Genomic DNA, 23346 nt, shown 5'->3' with positions numbered 1-23346 from the left:
CCGGACCCTGCATTCACTATATCTGGTCTGCTTTTCTGCAAAACGCTGCGGAAAACGCTTAGGTGTGAACCTAGGGGGAGTTAGAAGCTACCCGGCTCAGCTGCACTGGATTTTGCACTCTCCAGTTTTAGTAAATCTCACTGCTGCTTTTCTGAATATGGATCTTTCCACCTTTTAGGTAAACCCACTATCTATGGGAGTCTGAAGTGCGATGGAGTGGGCACAGACGGAATCCCCGAAATCACTTCCTCGGAAGAGTTTGTTATTCAACAGATTACAAAGGTAACCATTTGCAGATCTAGTGTTATAACAAGTAAAAAGGTGCAGCGCTAAAAACATATAAAAAAATGACTAATGTCTATAAATGAATTACAATGCCAAATTATAAGGTGTCAGTCTGTGCAGATCTGGGTAAGAGATAACAGTAGAATCCAAATAATGGTGCTCTAAAAAGAGTGGTAGAATTACGCACTCACCAGATGCGTAACGTAAATACGCATTGTATAAATATGTAGAGGTCCCCTTTAGGAATTGGATTAGGTCCTACTCCAGGATGATCCTCCCTCTAGGTATGGTGGTGCTGTCAGGGGTTCACAGGAAAATACAGGATCCAGCTGACCAGAGATCCCTTTAAGGGATGGACGGGTGTAGCTGTCAGCTTTAAGGAACTCCCCTCTCTGGATACTGATGGACGGCTGGATCAGGATTGGCTCTAAAAGTAAATAGCTCCACGCAGGAGACCATAAAGGATGTCCGTAGTATAGTAGGGTGAATGACAACTGATTTATTTAATTAATAAAGGAATTTGCAAATTCAAAATTAAAATTTGAGTGGTTAAAAATTGTAACATCAGGTACAAGTGCATGGACTAACCGTTGGCCAGACAGTACTGGATATATTTGGATCCAACCGTTTGAACCCTCAGCTGAAATAATTGGGCTGGGTTAAAGCGGAACTCCTGTCAAGTTACCCACCACCTGCCTCCCCACCACCGTAAGCCCTTGTTCCCCTGTTTTTGTTTTTTTAAAATTCAAAATCCCTATACCAACTTTTTTTCTTACTAGATGATGATGTCACCGGGACTTTTTTTTTTCTTCTTCTTTTGGCGGTGCCAGGGAGAAGGAGTGGTGCTGAGCAGTCCTGAACCCAGCCTGCAGGAAGATGCACCCCCCAGGTTGGGCTCACAGGATTAGGGAAGAATGACAATGTTCTGCCCTGAAGAGGACCTCCAGTGCTGGACCGAGGATGAAATCAGGGGCAACGCTGGAGTGTGGAAAGGGTAAGTAAAAATTGGGGAAGAGGGAAGAGGAGAACAGGAAACACAGTGCTGTGTATTTGCCCCCTTCCTGATTTTTTTTTCATATTTTCCACTTAAATGATTTAGATCATCAAACAAATTTTAATAGTACACAAAGATAAAGCAAAATGCAATTTTTAAATGATGATTTTATTAACCACTTGCCGTCCGGCCGCTGTTTGTAAACGGTGGGACGGTGGCACTCCAGGGGCGGGTTGCCGTTCATAAACTGCACCGCATTTTCAAGCTGTGCACGCTCCCTGGGAACGCGCAGCACTGCGATCCGGTGCCCGCTGTGTCCTCCAGACACAGTGGAACACCGATCATTGTACGGGACCTCTGTGTGAGGTCCTGACCATGTGATCACTGATTGGCCAATCAGTGATCACATGCAGAGTAGTAAGAAAGATGTCACTTCTGACATCATTGCTTACTACGTGTGAAATCTGTGAATGATCACAAAGGTCACATGGTACAAGGCTATTCACAACAGCCTTGTACCATGTGACAAGCGCAGCACCGCGATCCAGTGCCCGCTGTGTTTTCCGGACACAGTGGAACACCGATCATTGTACGGGACCTCTGTGTGAGGTCCTGACCATGTGATCATTGATTGGCCAATCAGTGATCACATGCAGAGTAGTAAGAAAGATGTCACTTCTGATATCATTGCTTACTACTTGTGAAATCTGTGAATGATCACAGAGGTCACATGGTACAAGGCTATTCACAACAGCCTTGTACCATGTGACAAGCTGTGACCAATCGCAGCTTACACAGCATTTCTCAATGGCTGCAAGAATGCCGCCAGAGAGAAGGAGAAATGATTGCTTTTATACCCATAAAGGATGTAAAAGCAATCAGTGTAAAAAAAAAAAATCTTCATCACCCCCCACAAGTAGTGCAGTGTCACCATGCTAGGGTAACAGTATGTAAAAAAAAAACATAAATAATAATGTAAAAAAATTAAAATGTAAAAGATTTTTTAAAAAAATTATAATTTTTGGTTATAAACTAATTTGGGTTATTTTTTTTTGCTAAAAAGATAACTGAATAAATTTTGGCCAAGATTTATGATAAAATATTATTTATTTGCAAAATTTTATAAGAAAAACCCTTTTTTTCAAAATTTTGGGACTTTTTCATTTATATAGCAAAAAAAATTAAAATCCCAGTGGTAAATAAATACCACCAAAATAAAGCTTTATCTGTCTCAAAAAAATGCTACAAAATTCATATGGGTACAGTGTTGCATGACCGCGCAATTGTCATTCAAAGTGCGATGGCGCTGAATGCTGAAAATTTGCCTGAACAGGAAGGGGGTGAAAGTGTCCGGACTGGAAGTGGTTAAGGGAAAAAAGCTGTCCAAACTTGCCTGGCCCTATGTGATAAAGTAATTGCCCCCCCTAAACCTAATAACTGGTTTTGCCACCCTTGGCGGCAACAATTGTAATCAAGCGTTTACTGGCACTGAGTCTCTCACATCGCTGTGGAGGAATTTTGGTCCACTCTTTGCAGAATTGTTTTAATTCAGCCACATTGGAGGGTTTTCCAGCATGAATGGCCTGGTTAAAGTCATGCTACAGCATCTCAATCAGATTTAAGTCCAAACTATGACTAGGCCACTCCAAAACCTTAATTCGGGGTGTTTTTCTGAGCCATTCCGAGGTGGACCTGCTGGTGTATTTCGGATCTTTGTCCTGATGCATAACCCAAGTGCGCTTGAGCTTGAGATCACAAACTGATGGCCGGACATTCCCCTTCAGGATTTTGTGGTAGAACCCAGAATTCATATTTCCATCAGTTACGGCAAGTCGTCCAGGTGCTGAAGCTGCAAAGCAGCCCCAGACCATCCCACTACCACCACCACGTTTGACCGTTGGTATGATGTTCTTTTTCTTATGAAATGCTGTGTTCGTTTTATGCCAGATGTAACAGGATGCACACCTTCCAAAAAGTCCAACTTTTATCTCATCAGTCCACAGAATATTCGCCCAAAAGTCTTGGGGATTATCAAGATTTTTATTGGCAAACGTAAGAGGAGCCTTCGTGTTCTTTTTGGTCAGCAGTGGCTTTCGCCTTGGAACTCTCCCATGGAAGCCATTTTTGCCCAGTCTCTTTCCTACTGTTGAATCATGAACACTGACCTTAACTGAGGCAAGTGAGGTCTTCAGTACTTTTGCTTTTGTTCTGACCTCCTCGTCATACTCTTGAAGTAATTTTGGTAGGCCGGCCAAACCTGGGAAGGTTCACCACTGTTCCAAGTTTGTTCTGTTTGTGGATAATGGTTCTCACCATGGTTCGCTGGAGTCCTAAAGCCTTAGAAATGGCTTTGTAATCCTTTCCAGACTGATACATGTCAATTACTTTGTTTCTCATCTGTTCTTGAATTTCTGTAGATCGAGGCATGTTGTTGCTTTTTGAGATCTTTTAGCGTGCTTCACTTTGTCAGACATTTTCTATTTAAGTAATTTCTGGGCAGCACAATGGCTAAATGGGTAGCACTTCTGCCTGGCAGTACTCGGGTCGTTGGTTCAAATCCCAGCCATGGCACCACCTGCCTGGAGTTTGCATGTTCTCCCTGTGCTTGCGTGGGTTTCCTCCGGTACTCCAGTTTCCTGCTACACTCCAAAGACATGCTGGTAGGTGAATTGGCTCCTGTCTAAATTGTCCCTAGTATGTGTCTGTAGGAATGTAAGTTAGGGACCTTAGATTGTATGCCCCTTGAGGGTGAATATACAATATATATGTAAAGTGCTGTGTAAATTGACGGCGCTATATAAGTACCTGTAAGGCTACGTTCACACTAGCCTTGTCAGCAAGCGGCAGACAGGCATTTGGGAAGCGTTTTTACTTTTTCCAAACCCCTCTGAAAATTCTGCACATTGCAGCACATAGTGCTGCTCACACGGGAGTGTTAGCATCGCGTCACGGCAAAACGGACGCCTCTGGTCGACTCAGGAGGAATTGAAGCCTCCAATTCAAGTTTATGGTGCCGCTCCACAAACGCCCGGCCGGCGTTTGCGGGGCATTTGCAGAGCGTTAACACCATTCAAACTTCATTATAGGCGTTTTTGGGGCATTTTTAACGCTTGGCAACTGCCTAGCAACCGCCGCTAAACCGCGCATACGGCATTTTTGGAGCGTTCGCAGAGCATTAAAAACGCTCCGCAAACGCCGGACCAACGCTTGTCAAACGCTATAGGGGCGTTTTGCAAGAGTTGGAAAAAAAGTCAAGTGTGAACGAGCCCTAATAATAACAATTTCTTGATTCAACAGGTCTGGCAGTAATCAGGCCTGGGTGTGGCAAGTGAAATTGAACTCTGCTTTCCAAAAAATGTGGTTAATCACAGTTCATTCATGATTTAGCAATACATGAAATCATCATTTTAAAACTGTATTTTGTTTTTACTCGGGTTATCTTTGTGTAATATTAAAATTTGTTTGATCTGAATCATTTAAGTGTGACAAATATGGGGGAAAAAAAAATCAGGAATGGTGCAAATACTTTATCGCAGCACTGTATTCATTAGGGTTTCATAGTAAATTTCTTTTTTTGTGATTTCTCTTTTCTTTTCACTTGTTGAGTGTATAACATCATATTTTGGCGCTGCACTCTATAAAAGTAGATTTATCTTCATACTGGAGCAGTTGTTGCTTGTGGTGCCCATCTTCCTATGTGACTGGTTTACCCTGAATAGTGAGACCATATTTTAGCAGCTTGAAATAATTTCTCAAGTAACCCTCGACTCGGCTATTCAGCCATAAACACAAGATTTGTCCGTTCTCTATTTTGCAGAAAAGCCTGCGGATCTCCTGTCCTGCTGAGAATGTCTCCAGTAAATTCCTCGCCCCTTATACCAGCTTCGCAAGGATCCATGAGAAAAGTGTAAGGTATTTAGTTGTCTTTTATGGGCTAAAAAGAGATATAATGTTTTTTTTGGGGAATTTAATTTTTTTTTATTCATTTTTAGTTTATCAGTTACGGATGCCGTACTGACAGGAAGTGCAGTGATGTCATTTCATTTGCAGAAACATTTTGTTTACATTTTGTTTACATTTGGGCTCCTATGGAGAAGTCTGTAGCAGGCTCAGAAACCCAGGAGTTAATCGTTTAATTGTTTAAGACTCGACTCCTGTACTTAAATGGCTTACTCTGATTTCACTGCACACTGTGAGCTTCTCAGTGTTCATCAGAAGTTGCAGCAAGTCTCATTTCCTGACTGGAGAATGACCAGCATCATCTAGCCTTTGCTTCCCAGCCTGAATGTTCTGGCCCAGGGGCGGACTGACCATTTAGAAACTCAGGCACTGCCCAAGGGCCCGGGGTCAGTAGGGGGCCCCATGAGATGCCCCTGATGCCTTTTTCATAGGCTTTTTTGAGCATGGGCAAGGACACAGGGGCCCCATGATCCCCTATTGCCCGGGGGCCCCATGAAGAGTCAGTCCGCCCCTTTTCTGGCCCTTCCCTATCATTCATTGGATTTCAGTTGTGAAGGCTCAGCATCACATGTCCACAGGGGCGGACTGACCATTTGGAAACTCGGGCACTGCCCGAGGGCCCGGGGTCAGTAGGGGGCCCCATGAGATGCCCCTGGTACCTTTTTCATAGGCTTTTTTGAGTTTGGGCAAGGACACAGGGGCCCCATGATCCCCTATTGCCCGGGGGCCCCATGAGTAGTCAGTTCGCCCCTTTTCTGGCCCTTCCATATCATTCATTGGATTTCAGTTGTGAAGGCTCAGCATCACATGTCCACATTACCTAGGATAGTCTGCATACAAATTCCGCCTGCCTAGGAGCACCCACTCCTCCAAACTAACATCCACCCATCAAGGTATTTCCATATTTGTAAAAGTTCTTCCACGAGACAGCCCGCTGCTTCTTACATTAAGGCTGGGGGCTCTTGAGAGGAGCATTTGATGTTTTTAGAAGGCCATGCCAGTCCCTCATATCAGTCATGATCTGCCTGCACTACATTGAGAAGCAGTCATCACTAGGTCTAAAATTAGGAATGTGATGAACATGGAAAGGTTTTATTTCAAAAGATTTAAGTGGGAGAGGGACAGACCAGGGAAAGTAAAACGTAGGCAGTAGGGATGCACCAAAATTTCGATGGCCGAAGGGATTCGGCCGAAAACACCTCTTTCGGCCATATGGGAAAAAAAGCACCAATACAGGTACCGAAAACCCCCGCCCGCCCACCGTCACCACCGCTGCTGCAGCCACAGGCTGCCGCTTGGTAGTTCTCAGCCTCACCTGAGAAACCATCGATCCCGGTGCTGGGCATAGAGATGAGTGAAGGAAAGATGGCCACCACTCATCTCTATGCCCTTGGAGGACCGGAGTGATGTCACTTCCCTTTCCGGTCATTTTTTTTTGTTTTAAAGCACTAGGTCAATGCTTGTGTTTTTTTTGTTTTTTTTTTTTTGATCCAATGCTTTACATTGCAGAGGAGAGATGTGGGGTCTTACTAACCCCATATCTCTCCATAAAGAGGACCTGTCACTAATTATTTCTGGCACAAGGGATGCATGCATCTCTTGTGATAAGAATAAAAGTGTTTTAAAAATTTTTTAAAGGGACAGTGCAAAGAAAAAAAAAATTAAATAAATATATTTTTTAAAAAAAGTTTAAAGTTCCCCCGTGATCGCATACGTAGGCCATACCACGAACGTCAGAGCAAGAGCAATAGTTCTAGCACCAGCCCCGTAAATTTACACTGCTAACCTGTAGAAATGTTTAAAGCGTCACTCATGGAGATTTTTAAGTATTGCAGTTTCACGCCATTCCATGGGAATGCATAATTTTAAAGCATGACATGTTGGGTATCTATTTACTCGCCATTAAATCCTCTTTCATATTTAAAAAAAAATTGTGGCATACATTGTTTTTTTTTTGTTTTTTTTAATCAAAGTATATTTTTTTCCAAAAAACTGCACATTTCGATTTTCGGCCAAGTGCATTTTGAATTTTCAGTTTTGGCACCAGAATGTTCATTTCGGTGCACCACCAGTAGGTAGATTATACTTCAGCTTTATGCTGGTCACACATTTATCAATATGGTTATTTAACCACTTCCAGTCCGGACACTTTCACCCGCTTCCTGTGCAGGCCAATTTTCAGCTTTCAGTGCTTTGAATGACAATTGCGCGGTCATGCAACACTGTAACCATATGAATTTTTTAGCATTTTTTTGAGACAGATAAAGCTTTATTTTGGTGGTATTTATTCACCACTGGGATTTTTATTTTTTTTGCTATATAAATTAAAATGTCCAAATATTTTTTAAAAAAAGTGTTTTTCTTATAAAATTAATAAATAGTATTTCATCATAAATCTTGGCAAAAATGTATTCCGTTATATTTTTAGTAAAAAAAAAATAACCCAAATTAGTTTATAACCAAAAATTATAATGTTTAAACATTTTGTTTTTACTTTTTTTTTTTTTTTTACATACTGTCACCCTAGCAGTGCAGTGTCACCATAGTGACAGTGTACTGCTTGTGGGGGGTGATGAAGATTTTTTTTTCTTTGTTTTACACTGATTTCTTTTACACCCATAAAGCTGTAAAAGCAATCATTTCTCCTTCTCTCTAGCTGCATTCTTGCAGCCATTGAGAACTACGGAGTGAGCTGTGATTTCTGGGGAAAAAAGTGCGTCTTATGGAGCGAAAAATACGGTAAATGAAAAAGTCAAAACATTTGGGAAAAAAAGTATTTTTCTTGTAAAATTTTGTAAATAATCTTTCTTTATAAATCTTGACCAAAATGTATTCAGCTATCCTTTTTAGTAAAAAAAAAAAAAAATAACCCAAATTAGTTTATAACCAAAAATTGTATTTAAAAAAAAAAAATATTTTTTACATTTTAATTTTATTTCTTTATATTATTATTTGTGTTTTTTTTACATACTGTCACCCTAGCAGTGCAGTGTCACCATAGTGCTTGTGGGGGGTGATGAAGATTTTTTTTTTCCTTTGATTACACTGATTTCTTTTACACCCATAAAGCTGTAAAAGCAATCATTTCTCCTTCTCTCTAGCTGCATTCTTGCAGCCATTGAGAACTACGGAGTGAGCTGTGATTTCTGGGGAAAAAAGTGCGTCTTATGGAGCGAAAAATACGGTAAATGAAAAAGTCCAAACATTTGGGAAAAAAAGTATTTTTCTTGTAAAATTTTGTAAATAATCTTTCTTTATAAATCTTGACCAAAATGTATTCAGCTATCCTTTTTAGTAAAAAAAAAAAAAATAACCCAAATTAGTTTATAACCAAAAATTGTATTTAAAAAAAAAAATATTTTTTACATTTTAATTTTATTTCTTTATATTATTATTTGTGGTTTTTTTTACATACTGTCACCCTAGCAGTGCAGTGTCACCATAGTGCTTGTGGGGGGTGATGAAGATTTTTTTTTTCCTTTGATTACACTGATTTCTTTTACACCCATAAAGGCTGTAAAAGCAATAATTTCTCCTTCTCTCTAGCTGCATTCTTGCAGCCATTGAGAACTACTGAGTGAGCTGTGATTGGTCACAGCTTGTCACATGGTACAAGGCTATTGTGAATGGCCTTGTACCATGTGACCTCTGTGATCATTCACAGATTTCACACATAGTAAGCAATGATGTCAGAAGTCGACATCTTACTTACTACTCTGCATGTGATCACTGATTGGCCAATCAGTGATCACATGATTGGGACCTCGCACAGAGGTCCCGACTGACGATCGGTGTTCCACTGTGTCCGGAGGACACAGCGGGCACCGGATCGCGGTGCTGCGCGCTCCCAGGGAGCGAGCACAAGCAGGGTGCGGGGAGGCCGTTTATAAACAGCCACCTGATCCTGCACTGCCACCGTCCGGCCGTTTATATACATGGGCCGGACAGGAGGTGGTTAAGGTAAATAGTCATTATATCATAAATAATTGCAGACCAGAGACTCTCTGTTTAGTGGATTCAGCAGCTTTGACTCAATCAGCCATGGTGGAATTTCGCCCATCGCTTCTAAACACTCTTCAATCTGTGCATGTCTCATAGACCCAGTTAGAATACAGGTCAATCAAAAATAGGTTTTAAGTGACCGTTTACATTTATGATTGGTTGATCATATTTTTGTCTATTTACCAGTCAATGACAAATTGCAGAACAATAGTATGTGTTGCGTTGTTAGATATGTGTATCACTGATGAATCGCTTTGTTCATAGTCGCTCAAGTGTAGATCGATCACAGATCACTCTGTGGAATGACCAGATAGCATGGGATTGATCGTAACAAAAAAGTAATTATTTCATGCTGTGTTAATCAGTCTTCAGATTTGATATTCAGATGTCTTAATTTTAAATACAGATCACATTTCCTTTAAGTAAAATATCCGCCATCCCTGTTTTACCGTACACTTATGTCTTCCTCACAGGTCACATGTCTGGATATCTCCAGCGGAGGGGGTCTTGGTGTGTCTACCAGCACCGATGGATCAATGAAGGTCTGGCAGACTAATAATGGAGAAACCAGGGTAAGGAACAGGCCTAACCTGTTGGAGTTAGGCTAAACTGAAGCAATGTGGAGCTTAAGGGTTGATTTACTAAAACTGGAGAGTGCAAAATCTGGTGCAGCTGTGCATGGTAGCCAATCAGCTTCTAACTTGTTCAAATAAGATTTGACAAAACGTAACTTGAAAGCTGATTGGTTTCTGTGCACAGCTGCACCAGATTTTGCACTCCCCAGCTTTAGTAAATAAACTCCTTAGTGTTCTTCCTTAACTTGTTCCCGCCCAACCAATAGCAGAATGACGGTTGAGTGGGACTCCCAGGAAGAAGGGTTACCTGCACACCGGATGGTTGGTGAAATATCACAATAGTTTATTGAATTCATAGGACATAAAATATCCCTATGATTAAGCACGTGATCGTGTGAAACGCGTCAACGGTTCTGTACTTGTCCTGGTGCTTTTTATGTCCTATGGATTCAATAAACTATTGTGATATCATCAACCATCCGGTGTGCGGCTAACCCTTCTTCCTGATTGCATTACATGTGGTGGCGAGCCAGAGCCGGCACCTGCCTCGGTTTCATGTGGATCGTTTACCTGAGCGGTAATTTCTTTGTTCTTTGAGTGGGACTCTCATCGATCCGGCTGGGCGTCCTATGACTTCCAGCGAGAGAGAAGACACTCACCTTCGCAGCTCCAGACATCCCCGGAAACAAGAGTCAGGCTCTGCATACACCATCAAGCAGCCTCTCAGATCCCACCTGGTTACCATGCTGCATTTCTTCTATCCCTTCTTTCAGGGGCAGTGCTGCCCCCCAGAAAAATGCCGCTGCCCCCCTAAAAAAAAATGTCACCCTAGCCAAATGCCTTGTTTGCCTTGTGGTAAATACTTCCCTGCCTCCATCTCACACACTAAGGGTTCACTGTCCACTTGGGATTGTCCACTCCAAGACACTGTCCACTTGGGATTGTCCACTCCAAGACACTGTCCACTTGGGATTGTCCACTCCAAGACACTGTCCACTTGGGATTGTCCACTCCAAGACACTGTCCACTTGGGATTGTCCACTCCAAGACACTGTCCACTTGGGATTGTCCACTCCAAGACACTGTCCACTTGGGATTGTCCACTCCAAGACACTGTCCACTTGGGATTGTCCACTCCAAGACACTGTCCACTTGGGATTGTCCACTCCAAGACACTGTCCACTTGGGATTGTCCACTCCAAGACACTGTCCACTTGGGATTACTTCTCACCAATGGTCCTGAGAGGAGAAAGCATCCAGAATAGAGACATTGGCAGGTAAACTGTAAGGCTTCATGCACACTGGATGTTTTAACATGGCTGTTAGGGTCGTCTGGCTGCCCATGCATGTTAGGCTATATGCCCATGCACACATAGGCATTTAGGCCTCGTGTACACGGGACACTTCTGAACGATGAAAACTGAGTGCTGGAAAACATAGATTATAAAACGTCTGTTTAACCACGTTTGCATATCGCATTTATGAGCGTTTATGAGCGTTTGCAAGCGTTTTTTTAACATAACCTCAGGAGACCTTCCAATATTCCCAGAAAGCACTGAAAAATAGTGAAAAATTAACTATTTCAGACATTTTGAGAGAACGAGAGAGAGCAGAAGCAGAGAGAGCAGTATTTGTTGAGATTAGCTGTCTTTATTTTTTATTTTTTGTGGTGTTTGGATGTTCTGGCTCATTTCTGTGCAGAAATTATTGCAGCCGTGTCTAACATATTTTTTTCATGCAAAACCTCAAAGTATGGTGTACCGGGTCCATTTGAGTCCCGGGAAAACGCTTTGCATGCATTTTTCATGATGAAAAAAGGCTCTGGGCAGCATCTGGAAATGGAAGAGTTAAAAAAAATTATATACGTGGATAGCCGCGTTTACAAGCTGAAGCGCCAGTAAAATCTACTGCTGAACGCAAGTTTTCTGTGTTCAAAAAAACGACTGTAAACTCAACTGCCTATAAACGACGATGTGTACATGGACACATAGGAAAACATTAGGGTGAGTTCAGGGGCTGCTGAAAAAAAACGCAGAAAAGCTCCTAAACGTCAGTTTATCAGCTGCAGTGCACATGAGCCCTTAGAGGCAGGGGTGTTTAACCCCTTTACGCCAGCGCCTCCCAGCCCTTTAAGAGTTTCAGAAGCCGGGAGGCAGCGCGGAGTTTACAGTCATGTGACGCGCCGTCACGGCGGTCACATGATTGGAAAAGGTCCCGATTGAAAGTGGAGATTGGGACCTTTCCGTGAGTACCGGACATGAGCGCAGGGCACGCGCTCTCGGCACATATGTCCTTTTTTAATAGAACGCAAATGTGCGGCCGCTCGACGTCTAGGCTCAGACGCCGGGAGGCCGCACATTTGCGTTCGGCCGGCGTGAAGAGGTTAAAGGCAGAAAAAAAACCCACTGCCAGCGTGTCCAGGAGCAACAGAGTTTTGGCAGAAAAAAATGCTTGACGCTGTGAACACGTTTAGTGCTTGAGCGTTAATTCATTTCAATGGCCAGAATAAATGATTACTTTGGCCAATGAAATTAATTAATGCCCAAGTGCTTGATGGGCCTAAACGCGTTCCATACGTTTACAAACATCAAGCATTTTTTTTTCCATCAGAACGCTGCTACCATGAGGAAAGGAGTCTAGGAGAGATGGCAACATGTCCAGTGTGCATGAGGCCTAAGCCTTGTTCAAGAACCTGGCTTACTGTTCCCTTCCCAAATAATGGTAAATCTGCTCTTCAGACTTGCACACTTGTACAGACACCTCTCCTGGACTGAAATGGCTTACTTTGATTTCACTGCACACTGTGAGCTCTTCACATTGTGCATTCGAAGCTGCAGAAAGTCAGGTAGAGCTAATTTCCTGGCCAGTCCTTGTCCAGCATTATTCCCGGTCTGACTGTCCCTGGCTGACCTTTCCTTTCATTGGACTTAAGTTTCTTCAGTCATGGAGGCTCAGCATCACACGTGCTAATACAAGTGCACTCTGCCTAAAAACCCCCCACTCCTGCAGACTGAAACTCACCCATCAAGGCATTTTGATATTTGAATAAGTCCTCCCAAGAGCTAGTCCATGGCTTACACCGGGAACCAAGGGCTCATGAAAGAAGTACTAAGGCAGGGTGTTGTGATGTTTTCAGGTAGCACCCTGTTGGCCCCACTCACTAGCCATGATCTGCCAGCATTGCATAGAGAAGCACAGAAACCCAGTGGTGATATCACTAGGTCCAATATAAAGTATGTAAAAATAAAAGTGAACATTTTATTTAAAAATTTTAGCATTTTTTATGAGGGAGGGACCAGTAAATACAAAATATAAGCAGCTTAAACTTCAGCTTTAATTAAGCTGTTCCCCCTGACCCTGTCTGCATATAAATCCAGTGCTATCCCTTTCCACTGTTCTATTATCCTCTTTTGATTTGTTCAAGGAACTCCTGTCATGGGAATCACTTTGAGTGGGGGGCCCATAGAACCCAACTCACTTTGGAGAGGTGGGGAGACCCCTGTCTCAGCTCCCCTTATCCCACTTATGTGTAAGTCACCTTGTGCCTGTTAGGGGTACAGGGTGATTTGTCCTAATATTGGGGTGGGGGTTGTTGATTCTTTAATGCCATGTGGTTGCATCCCATTGTTCTATTGTGTGTCTTGCTTGGGAGCAAACTATTGTGGGATGTATGTGTTTATGGGTATTGGCTTGGTGGGGGGGTGTCTCCAGCAGCCCTCCCTCCTGATGGGACTATCTGCTGGTGTGTCTCTTGTTACTAAATGTAGATTGCCCCACCCTGTGTCATTATGCAGGGAGGGGGTATTGCCCCTTGAGTGTATATATCTTGTATCTGTGTTAAAATAAAGTAGTCTACTTCCTGGTTTACTTCAAGACTGGTGTCGTCTAGTCTTGTATGGTCTGCTGTGTGTCTGTTGTCGGTCAGACGGGGAAGCGGTAGTCTAACGGAAGTACCCATGCGCAGTCTGGGGTCGGTTCCGTTACAACTCCCATGTAAAGATTTGACATAACATGTCTGCTCTTCTTCCAGAGAGTCCTGGAAGGTCACATCTTTGATGTCAACTGCTGCACATTCTTCCCATCTGGTATGGTAGTGCTGAGTGGCGGGATGGACGCTCAGGTGAAGATCTGGTCCGTGGAAGATGCCAGCTGCCCCGTCACATTCAAAGGACACAAAGCAGGTTGGATAAAGGCAAAATGCAGAATAGATTATACAGTCTAGGTCAGGGTTTCTCAACCAGGGTTCCGTGGATCCCTAGGGTTCCTTCAGAGATTGAGCAATGAGACGTTTCTGACTCTCAGATACATTTCTACTGACACCATTGATCTTTGTAGCTATCTTTTAAGGGGGTAATTCTTCCCAATGACACAAGTGGAAGGTGCATTCTTCCCACTGACCATCACACTAAGTTTTAGGCATAGTAATTGTTTGCTGGGGTTCCCTGAGACCAGAAAGTTATTTCAGGGGTTCCTCTGTGTTGAAAAAGGTTGAGAAAGGCTGGTCTAGGTTATCATTGTAGCATTTTCCTGAAGATCATTTTTAATGCGAATCTGTCACTTTGCCCATTCTTCTATTAACATTTTTGCAAGGGTCATAAATTAATTTTATGAGTATGATCAATTTGTGACATAAAAGCATTAAATGATATTGTTGACAAAAATATGCTGAGGCTTCTGTCACAGAAACATCACAAACTGCAGCAGTTTTCAGGAGCCAAATACAGACATGCCTCGCACAGTGTAAGAGAACCTCTCTGTTTTGCAGGAGTCTTGGACCTGGCGATAGTGGACCGTGGGAGGAATGTCGTGTCCTGCTCACGGGATGGAACAGCCAGGCTCTGGGATTGTGGGAAATCGTCATGCCTTGCTGTTGTGGCGGATTGCGGAGTTCCCATTAATGGAATATCTCTCGGTGTCGCAGACAATACAGTTAATCTTGGGACAGCAGAGACAACGCCCAGTAAGTGATATTGATCTTTTTTTTTTTTTTTTTTGAGATCGATGTAAGAGAACATATCTTGGTTTCATGCACACATTCCTCCGTCATGGTCAGGACTGGACAAAAAAATTTAATAATTTTTGTATTTTCCTTTTTACTTTTCCTGTCTCCTTAACACCTGTTGAAAAAGTTTATTGTTTATAGAGCCTGATTATTATTATTATTATACAGTATTTATAAAGCGCCAATAGTTCGCTCAGCGCTGTACATTACAAAGGGGGACAGAACATGTGACAGAACAATACCAATACAATGCAAAACATGAGGGGATCGAGGGCCCTGCTCCTTCGAGCTTACAATCTAGGAGGGAGGGGATGGTCGCACAGGAGGAGATAGCTGTGGGGGATGGAGTGGTAGGAAGAGTGGAGGAGGTCGGTAAATTAGCAGGGGGTGGGGTAGGCTTCCCTGAAGAGATGGGTTTTCAGGGTGCGCCTAAAGGAGAGGAGAGTAGGTGATAATCTGATGGGTTGGGGCAGGGAGTTCCAGAGGATGGGTGACACCCTGGAGAAGTCCTGGAGGTGGGCATGGGAGGAGGAGACCAGGGAACTAGAGAGAAGGAGGTCTTGTGAGGAGCGGAGTGTGCGTGCTGGGCGGTACTTGGATAATAGGTCAGTGATGTAGTTCGGGGCAGTATGGTGGACAGCTTTGTACGTCAGTGTTAGGATTTTAAATTTGATCCGTTGCACAATCGGAAGCCAGTGGAGGGATTGGCAGAGGGGGGTGGCGGAAACGAAGCAGTTGGAAAGGTGAATGAGTCTGGCAGCCGTATTCAGGATTGACTGAAGCGGGGATAGCCAGCGGAGAGGCAGGCCAGTGAGGAGGGAGTTGCAGTAGTCGAGTCGTGATATGATGAGGGAGTGGTTGAGCTGTTTAGTGGTTTCTGGGGTTAGGAACGTGCGGATTTTGGCAATGTTGCGGAGGTGGAGTCTGCACGAGTTTGTTAAAGATTGGACTTGGAGCTGGAAGGATAGGTTGGAGTCCAGAATGACACCAAGTACTCTGGCCTGCGAGGCGGGTTTGATGGTGGCGTTGTTGGATGTGACGGAGAAGTCAATGGGGGGTGGTGTCCAGTCTGGGGGGAAGACAAGAAACTCAGTTTTGGAGATAGCTCAAGCTGGAATTCACACAAGGGAATTAAATCAGGTTTCCCCCCCCAAAGAGAAGTGACTCCTGCTCCTTGGAACAGTGACTCCTCTCCCCATAAACCATGACCCCTCACCTTTGGGGGCTCTAACACCTCCCTCCAACTAACCCCTCCCTCGCAGTGACTTATCATTTATCAGACAGCTCTGTCTTAAATTTCAATAAGACAAATCCATCCTCAAGGCAGGAAACTGGTGTGTTGTGACCTTGGAAACCCGCCGTGCTCTAAGAAGCCTTTGTCATGTACAAAATGTTTATTTGTAAGAAAAAGATTGTATTACTACAATAAAAACTAATAAAACACGTTAGTTTAAAGTGACTCTCTCTGTTTTTAAAACATGAAAGAAGAGCCTGCCTTGCCAAGCAAGCAGTTAATGCTGCCACTGACTGTGCTGCCAAGCTCAATTGGTGTGAAGAGATAAAGTGATTGCAAAGTCAAACATTTTTTTTTTAATAATAAACATGATATACTTTCATGCTCTGTGCAATGGAATTGCTCAGTGTGGACCTGATCTTCATTTTTTCAGGTCTCCCACTGGCGCTTCTGGCTTATCCCCTTTTCAGTGTGCTATTATAAGAAGGCGCTTCATATTGTGGCACACCTGTGGGCGCGATCCCAAGCTGTGCTGCCTGCGTCCATAGACATAGACAGCAGGGCTCAGCACTGCTCCCTCATTGCAGATTCGACTAACAACAGCAGGAGACAATGGCAAAGCCTGAGGGCTCAGGTAAGTATAAGGGGGGTAAGGGGGCATACTGCTACCTAAACATTTGTTGCCGAAATGCAGAGAATGCATTAAGATAAAAAATGTTTAGGCTTTAGGACCACTTTAATCGTGGTCCTCCTGATTTTTAATCTCAATTCTTCAATATCTGGGTATGTTGGATGCCTGGATTCCCACTGTGTGTTGTGGTTCCTTCCACTAGCCCTTTTGTCGTCTAAGGATTGGCAGAGGAAACCACACAGTGCAGCGCGGACTGCCAGCATCAACACCCAACGCTCCCCACTCTTCTCCATTTATTTTGGAGATGTCCCAAGCTTCCCCTGTATTGGAAGAGGGTGACTGACATTGTCATTTCACTCTTCTGTGCCTTTAAATCCCAAATGTTGCCTGTTTAATGTTTTGGGTGATAATATTTCATGTGATTTCATCCGGGAAGCTATTTCCAGAGCTCTATTTGTGGCTCGTAAGTTCATTCTAATCCGCTGGAAGCCGGCTTCGCCCCCTTTCGTAATGGCTATAGGAGACTCTTTAAGATTGGAGAAATTCATTCACCAGCATAGAGGATGCCCGAGTAAATTTAACAAGCTTTGGGCCCCATAGGTGGATACCCCTGTACTTGGCCCGCTGGAGCCGGTCCAGATGCGCGACTGCTGCGAGACCCTCTGGGTTGACACATACCTGACTACTAGTTACTCTTTTTTATAGCAAATCTCTTGTTTAGTGTCCTGTGTGCGATGACCTTTGTACTGTTATTATTATTGTTTTTGAATCTGTGGCTTTGTAGAGGCCTAAGAGCTGTACCTGCAACTGTCTTTTGTTTTTTTTTTTGTTTTTTTTGTTTTTTTTAGCATGATTTACTGTTCTATAATTTGTCCGCTGTACCTGCCTTCTCAATAAAGCCTTCTTGAATGAAAATAAAAAGACTTGATCTTGGTGAAGGAGGGGGGGGGGGGGTATAGGCAAGAGCAGGGAGGAAGAGGTTTTGAACAGACTATTGCTATTCGACCAGTGTAATCCTGGATGGCCAAGCAGGGAAGAGGTTGTGAGGGGTCTGCTTTTACTTCTAACTGCATGTTGGTCATGGACACTGTTGGAGATGTGTGAGAGTCAGCAGCTTTGATCTGTATGCAGGGAGAGCAAAACTTGGTTCTGTGCTCTAGACCAGGGGTCTCTTTAGGAGGGCAGGAGTGCCCAGTGGGAGTAGAAATTGTCAGTGTCAGTAGGAGTAAAAAAAATTATATAGTGCTTGTAGTCAGTGGACGGAGGAATAGTGTCCAGTCATTGGTATTAGTGGGGGGAATTGTGCCCCAGTGTAGGTGTCAGGGGGAGAAATAGTGCCCCATCATTGGTATCAGTGGGAGGAATAGTGCTCCATCATTGGTATCAGTGGGAGGAATAGTGCCCCATCCTTTAATATCGGAGGAAGGAATAGTGCCCCATCATTGGTATTAGTTGGAGAAATAGTGCCCCATCCTTGGTATTAGTTGAAGGCATAGCGCCCCATCATTGTTATCAGAGGAAGGAATAGTGCCCCATCATTGGTATTGGAGGAATAGTGCCCATCCTTGGTATTAGTTGGAGGAATAGTGCCAATCCTTGGTATTAGTTGGAGGAATAGTGCCCCATCATTGGTATCAGAGGAAGGAATAGTGCCCCATCATTGGTATCAGTGGGAGGAATAGTGCCCCATCATTGGTATCAGTGGGAGGAATAGTGCCCCATCATTGGTATCAGTGGGAGGAATAGTGCCCCATCCTTGGTATTAGTTGAAGGCATAGTGCCCCATCCTTGGTATTAGTTGGAGGTATAGTGCCCCATCCTTGGTATTAATTGAAGGCATAGTGCCCCATCCTTGATATTAGTTGGAGGAATAGTGCCCTATCCTTGGTATTAGTTGAAGGCATAGCGCCCCATCATTGTTATCAGAGGAAGGAATAGTGCCCCATCATTGGTATCAGTGGGAGGAATAGTGCCCCATCATTGTTATCAGTGGGAGGAATAGTGCCCCATCATTGGTATCAGTGGGAGGAATAGTGCCCCATCATTGTTATCAGAGGAAGGAATAGTGCCCCATCATTGGTATCAGTGGGAGGAATAGTGCCCCATCATTGGTATTAGTTGAAGGCATAGCGCCCCATCATTGTTATCAGAGGAAGGAATAGTGCCCCATCATTGGTATCAGTGGGAGGAATAGTGCCCCATCATTGGTGTCAGTGGGAGGAATAGTGTCCCATCATTGGTGTCAGTGGGAGGAATAGTGTCCCATCATTGGTATCAGTGGGAGGAATAGTGTCCCATCATTGGTATCAGTGGGAGGAGTAGTGCCCCATCATTGTTATCAGTGGGAGGAATAGTGCCCCATCATTGTTATCAGAGGAAGGAATAGTGTCCCATCATTGGTATCAGTGGGAGGAATAGTGTCCCATCATTGGTATCAGTGGGAGGAGTAGTGCCCCATCATTGTTATCAGTGGGAGGAATAGTGCCCCATCATTGTTATCAGAGGAAGGAATAGTGCCCCATCATTGGTATCAGTGGGAGGAATAGTGCCCCATCATTGGTATCAGTGGGAGGAATAGTGCCCCATCATTAGTATCAGTGGGAGGAATAGTGCCCCATCATTGGTATCAGTGGGGGGAATAGTGCCCCATCATTGTTATCAGAGGAAGGAATAGTGCCCCATCATTGGTATCAGTGGGAGGAATAGTGCCCCATCATTGGTATTAGTTGGTGGAATAGTACCTAATTGTTTATATCAGTGGGAGGAATTGTGCCCCATCATTGGTGTCAGTGGAAGGAAAAATGCTCCATAGTTGGTGCCAGTGGAAGAAATGGTGCCATCTTGTTGGTGTCAGTGGGAGCTGGATAGAGGCAAGCAAAGGGCCGCAGTTTGGAGACCACTGCTCTAGATAAAGGTTCACTGGGCAGGGTAGGGTCTCTGAGATCTGGGGAGAAGAGACAGGACTGCAGAGAGACCCTCTCCACACAGTACTTTATTTTAAATTGAACACAAATAGATAAATTGCCTTTCACTTCTTGCAGATGACAGAGAGATTGGTACTGAAGGGAAGCTGCTGCTGTTAGCACGGGAAGATAAGAAGTTGGAGGGAGTCAGTCTGCACAGCCGCCAATCTGTAAGTGCCTCTTCTTTTTGGATTCATATGTTTATTAGCAAAGATTGTTTTGTATGAGCAATTCATTTTATATTATTTTATTATATTTTATTTAACCACATTTGAGGAAAGGTTGTGCAAAGTCCGGCTTCCTGGAGAGCAGTACCAGCAGTACAATGGCCCATAAAACCAAAGCTGCATAGTACGCAGTCTTGTGGAAGAATAAGTACACCCCTAAGCTTGGCACCACTTCAGATCCATTACATTAAGTTCATGTGTTCCATATGCTAATGATTAGAACAGGTGAAATCTGTTTTATTTAAAGTGGAGCTCCAGTCAAAAATCTAAAAAAATAAAAGCAGCTACAAAAAGTGGAACTGCTGCTTTTAAAAAATACACACTCACCTGTCCCGCGATCCAGTAGTGTCCTTACCACAGCTAGTTTCACAGGTTGTTCTCTCTCCCCAGAGCCGGCATCTTAAGTGTGGGCATTCAGCTGTGACAGCTTGCGGCTGCACAGCTGGGTGCCCACTGCACATGTGTGAGTAACGCTGCGCCTTGTGAATGGTCCCGTAGTCTTCTGGGACCTTTCGCATGTCCCAGAAGACTATGGGGAGGTAGGACAGCTTCCAATACTGATCGCCTTCCAATGCGATCGCAGTGGAAGTGGGAGCGGGTACCTGTCAAAATCTGGTACCCACTTCCCAAAGGTACCAATCCTTGATGGGAATCGGGGGACGAGGCCTTAAAGCGGAACTTCCCCTTTTGGCTGGAGCTCCCCTTTAAACTTCAGATACTGTATTTAGGGTCTAGTGTTCTCTTCGCTGTTGACATGTGTGGTGTCTTCATACCAAAATCAATAAAGCTCTCTAAGGCCCTCAGGCATCCACAACATTCTTTCTATGAGCCTGGAAAAGGATTTTAAGAGATTGTCAATTTTTCTTCTGATTTATTGATTTTCATTAGAAAATGTACAAAGACAAGGAGGATTCTGTGGAAGAATTCAAGATGCAGATCATTGGAAAAACAATCAATCCAAGTATAGCAAACATAATAATAATAATAATAATAATAATAAATGTAGTGGATCAGCAAACTGGCTGGTAGACTGAGGTTACAAAGGGAATATAGAAATTAAGATGGTTGTAGAAGGGGAAATGGAGAAGAGTAGGAATAAAACAGCAGGAAAAAAGAAAAAAAAATGAAGGAAGGGGAAAGGGCATGGAGTAAGGGTGTGTAGGGAGAAGGAGCAGGGTAAAAAAGGGACTGCATTAGGTCAGCAACCCCTCAGACAGAGAAAAGATCACTGCTAAAAATCGTTTTTTACGCCTTTATGCCTAAGGGTAAAACAAATATTAATGCCTAAGCACAATTTTGCAACGTTGACATGTGTTTGTAAAACCGTACAGATCACCCCAACTACTTTGTACATCCAGGTGAATTATACCACGTTTTTTTCAGGACAAATTGGGCTTTCTTTTGGTGGCAAATGGTAATGGATAACTCCTGATTTTTTTTTGTTATTATCAAAGGAAAACTGGCCCAAAATAGTAAAAAAAAAAATAATTATTTTAAATTTAGCTGTGTGTTTCTTGTTACTACCATAACCTACCGCCAAAGACTAACCCAAAATACATTTTCCAGCTCTTGACGATTGCAGCGATACCATATATGTGTATGTTATTTGTTGTTTGTACCCGAAGTACAGCCCAGAAACAATAGTTAGCATTTTGTTTTGTTTTTTTTGTTTTGTTTTTTTGTTTACCTAAAACACACTGACACTGATACCAATTTTAAAACAAAAATCCTGACCTTCGACCCTGACCTAAACACTTACCCTGGCACTGAACCACAACAAACCTTGATCTAGGTTTTTTTTGTTTTTTTTTAATATTTATTTATCTTTTTTTAAAAAAACTTTTTTTTTTCTCTATGTCAGGAGTTAGAGAGATACAATGTATCTCTCTCCTCCATTCATAGAGGGAGAAAAAACCAAGGGGGGCTGGCTATACAATGACTGATCATTGTGATAGCCAATCAGAGGCTATCACAGCAATCATGTGACCCAGATTTGGGAGTCCCAGGTTAGAACGGGACCTGGGGCTCTCAGCAACACCCCGGTCTTTGGGCTGGGAGCGCGCTGTGCGGCGTGCTCCCAGCAGAAAGACAGACAGGTACGCAAATATGCGGCCCCACGGAAAAAAGCCCAGTTCTGTGAGGCCGCATATTTGTGTGACGTCACGCGAAGGCGTTAAAAAAAAGCATGCTGGGCTAGGAATAGGACATAGAAATTGGTTAATTCAGATATTACCTGAAAAACATTTGTGCAGAACTTGTGCACCACAGGACAGCATTACGACATGTGAAAGAAAGTTCCCATCTGTCTGCACCCCTGAAAAGCTTGAGTGGAATAGCCTGGGGCATAGTGGGTGATTCTAGATGGGACCAAGCACCATCTGGTCAAAACCTTAAAATTAGCCTCAACCGCCAGTACATTACTTGGGCAGGACTTTGCTGTTTCCCATGTTTGACGGCAATCTAGTCCATGATCTGTTGACCACAGTATCAGCAGACATGTCTGGGGCAAATCGAAGACAGTATCTCAAGAGAAGGACCCCATAACAACTGTTCAGCATGGTGGTGGAAATGTATGATTTGGGCCGGGGCGGACTGACCATTTGGAAACTCGGGCACTGCCCGAGGGCCCAGGGTCAGTAGGGGGCCCCATGAGATGCCCCTGGTACCTTTTTCATAGGCTTTTTTGAGTTTGGGCAAGGACACAGGGGACCATGATCCCCTATTGCCCGGGGGCCCCATGAGTTGTCTGTCCGCCCCTGGCTTGGGCTTGCTTTGCTGTTTCAGGGCCTGGGCAGTCATTGAGTCAACTGTACATTCTGCATCATATCAAAATGTGCTTGATGAGAATGTGAGACCATCTGTCCAAACGTTAAATGTAAACTAGTAATGGATCTTTCAACATGATAAAGATTTGAAGCATACTAGCAAATCCATTTTTAAAGAGAACAAATAGAGGGTTATGGGCTACCCTGGTCATAGCCCTGATTTGGTCAATGTCAGAGACTGGGGGCCAGTTATACAAAATGCTTACAAGACGTCATCTCTAGTACAGGGCCCAGTACCAGCTTCTGAGGCCAAGGGTGTACTTATTTTTTTCCACAGAACACCATTACATCTATTGATATTTTTGTTGCATAAATGATTAAAAAGGCATGTTTTCATTTTTTTTTTCTTTTGTCTAAATGAATATTTAATGTTTTCTTTAAAAAGTCAACAATATCCATGGAGTGTACTTATTTTTTCACACAACTGCTTGGAGTGGACTATGGGAACAGAATGAAGCCATGATGGGTCAACAACTGTCCATTCTTATAGGAGAGTCATGTGACAGGGCATTTCTACCAGTATGCTTGCAGATAAGGAACTGTGGTAAATAAAAGCTAGTCATGTGATTACACAGCAATAGATCGACATTCCCAGTAAGATAAGTTGGGAGATGGCAGCCTATTTTAACTATCTTGCAGGGTGTGTAT

At 43.4% G+C, this 23346-nt stretch overlaps 1 protein-coding gene across 1 annotated transcript in view; it reads left to right on the top strand.

Moving 5' to 3' along the window:
• The window catches only part of PAAF1 (proteasomal ATPase associated factor 1), a 47603-nt gene that overhangs the window by 8155 nt on the left and 16102 nt on the right, over window positions 1–23346 (top strand). Inside the window, exons 3-8 of the mRNA XM_089663375.1 lie at window positions 179–282; window positions 5097–5186; window positions 9715–9813; window positions 13847–13997; window positions 14582–14776; window positions 19725–19816. Coding sequence (XP_089519501.1) covers window positions 179–282; window positions 5097–5186; window positions 9715–9813; window positions 13847–13997; window positions 14582–14776; window positions 19725–19816 — 731 coding nt within the window. The remainder of the gene's footprint in view (window positions 1–178; window positions 283–5096; window positions 5187–9714; window positions 9814–13846; window positions 13998–14581; window positions 14777–19724; window positions 19817–23346) is intronic.

The sequence above is a fragment of the Staurois parvus genome, unplaced genomic scaffold, assembly GCF_062004578.1.
Source record: "Staurois parvus isolate SC_StPar_1 unplaced genomic scaffold, SC_StPar_1.0 ptg001674l, whole genome shotgun sequence".
Taxonomy (NCBI): domain Eukaryota; kingdom Metazoa; phylum Chordata; class Amphibia; order Anura; family Ranidae; genus Staurois; species Staurois parvus.
Note: the sequence above shows the minus strand (reverse complement) of the source record. Positions and strands in the feature narration are given on the sequence as shown.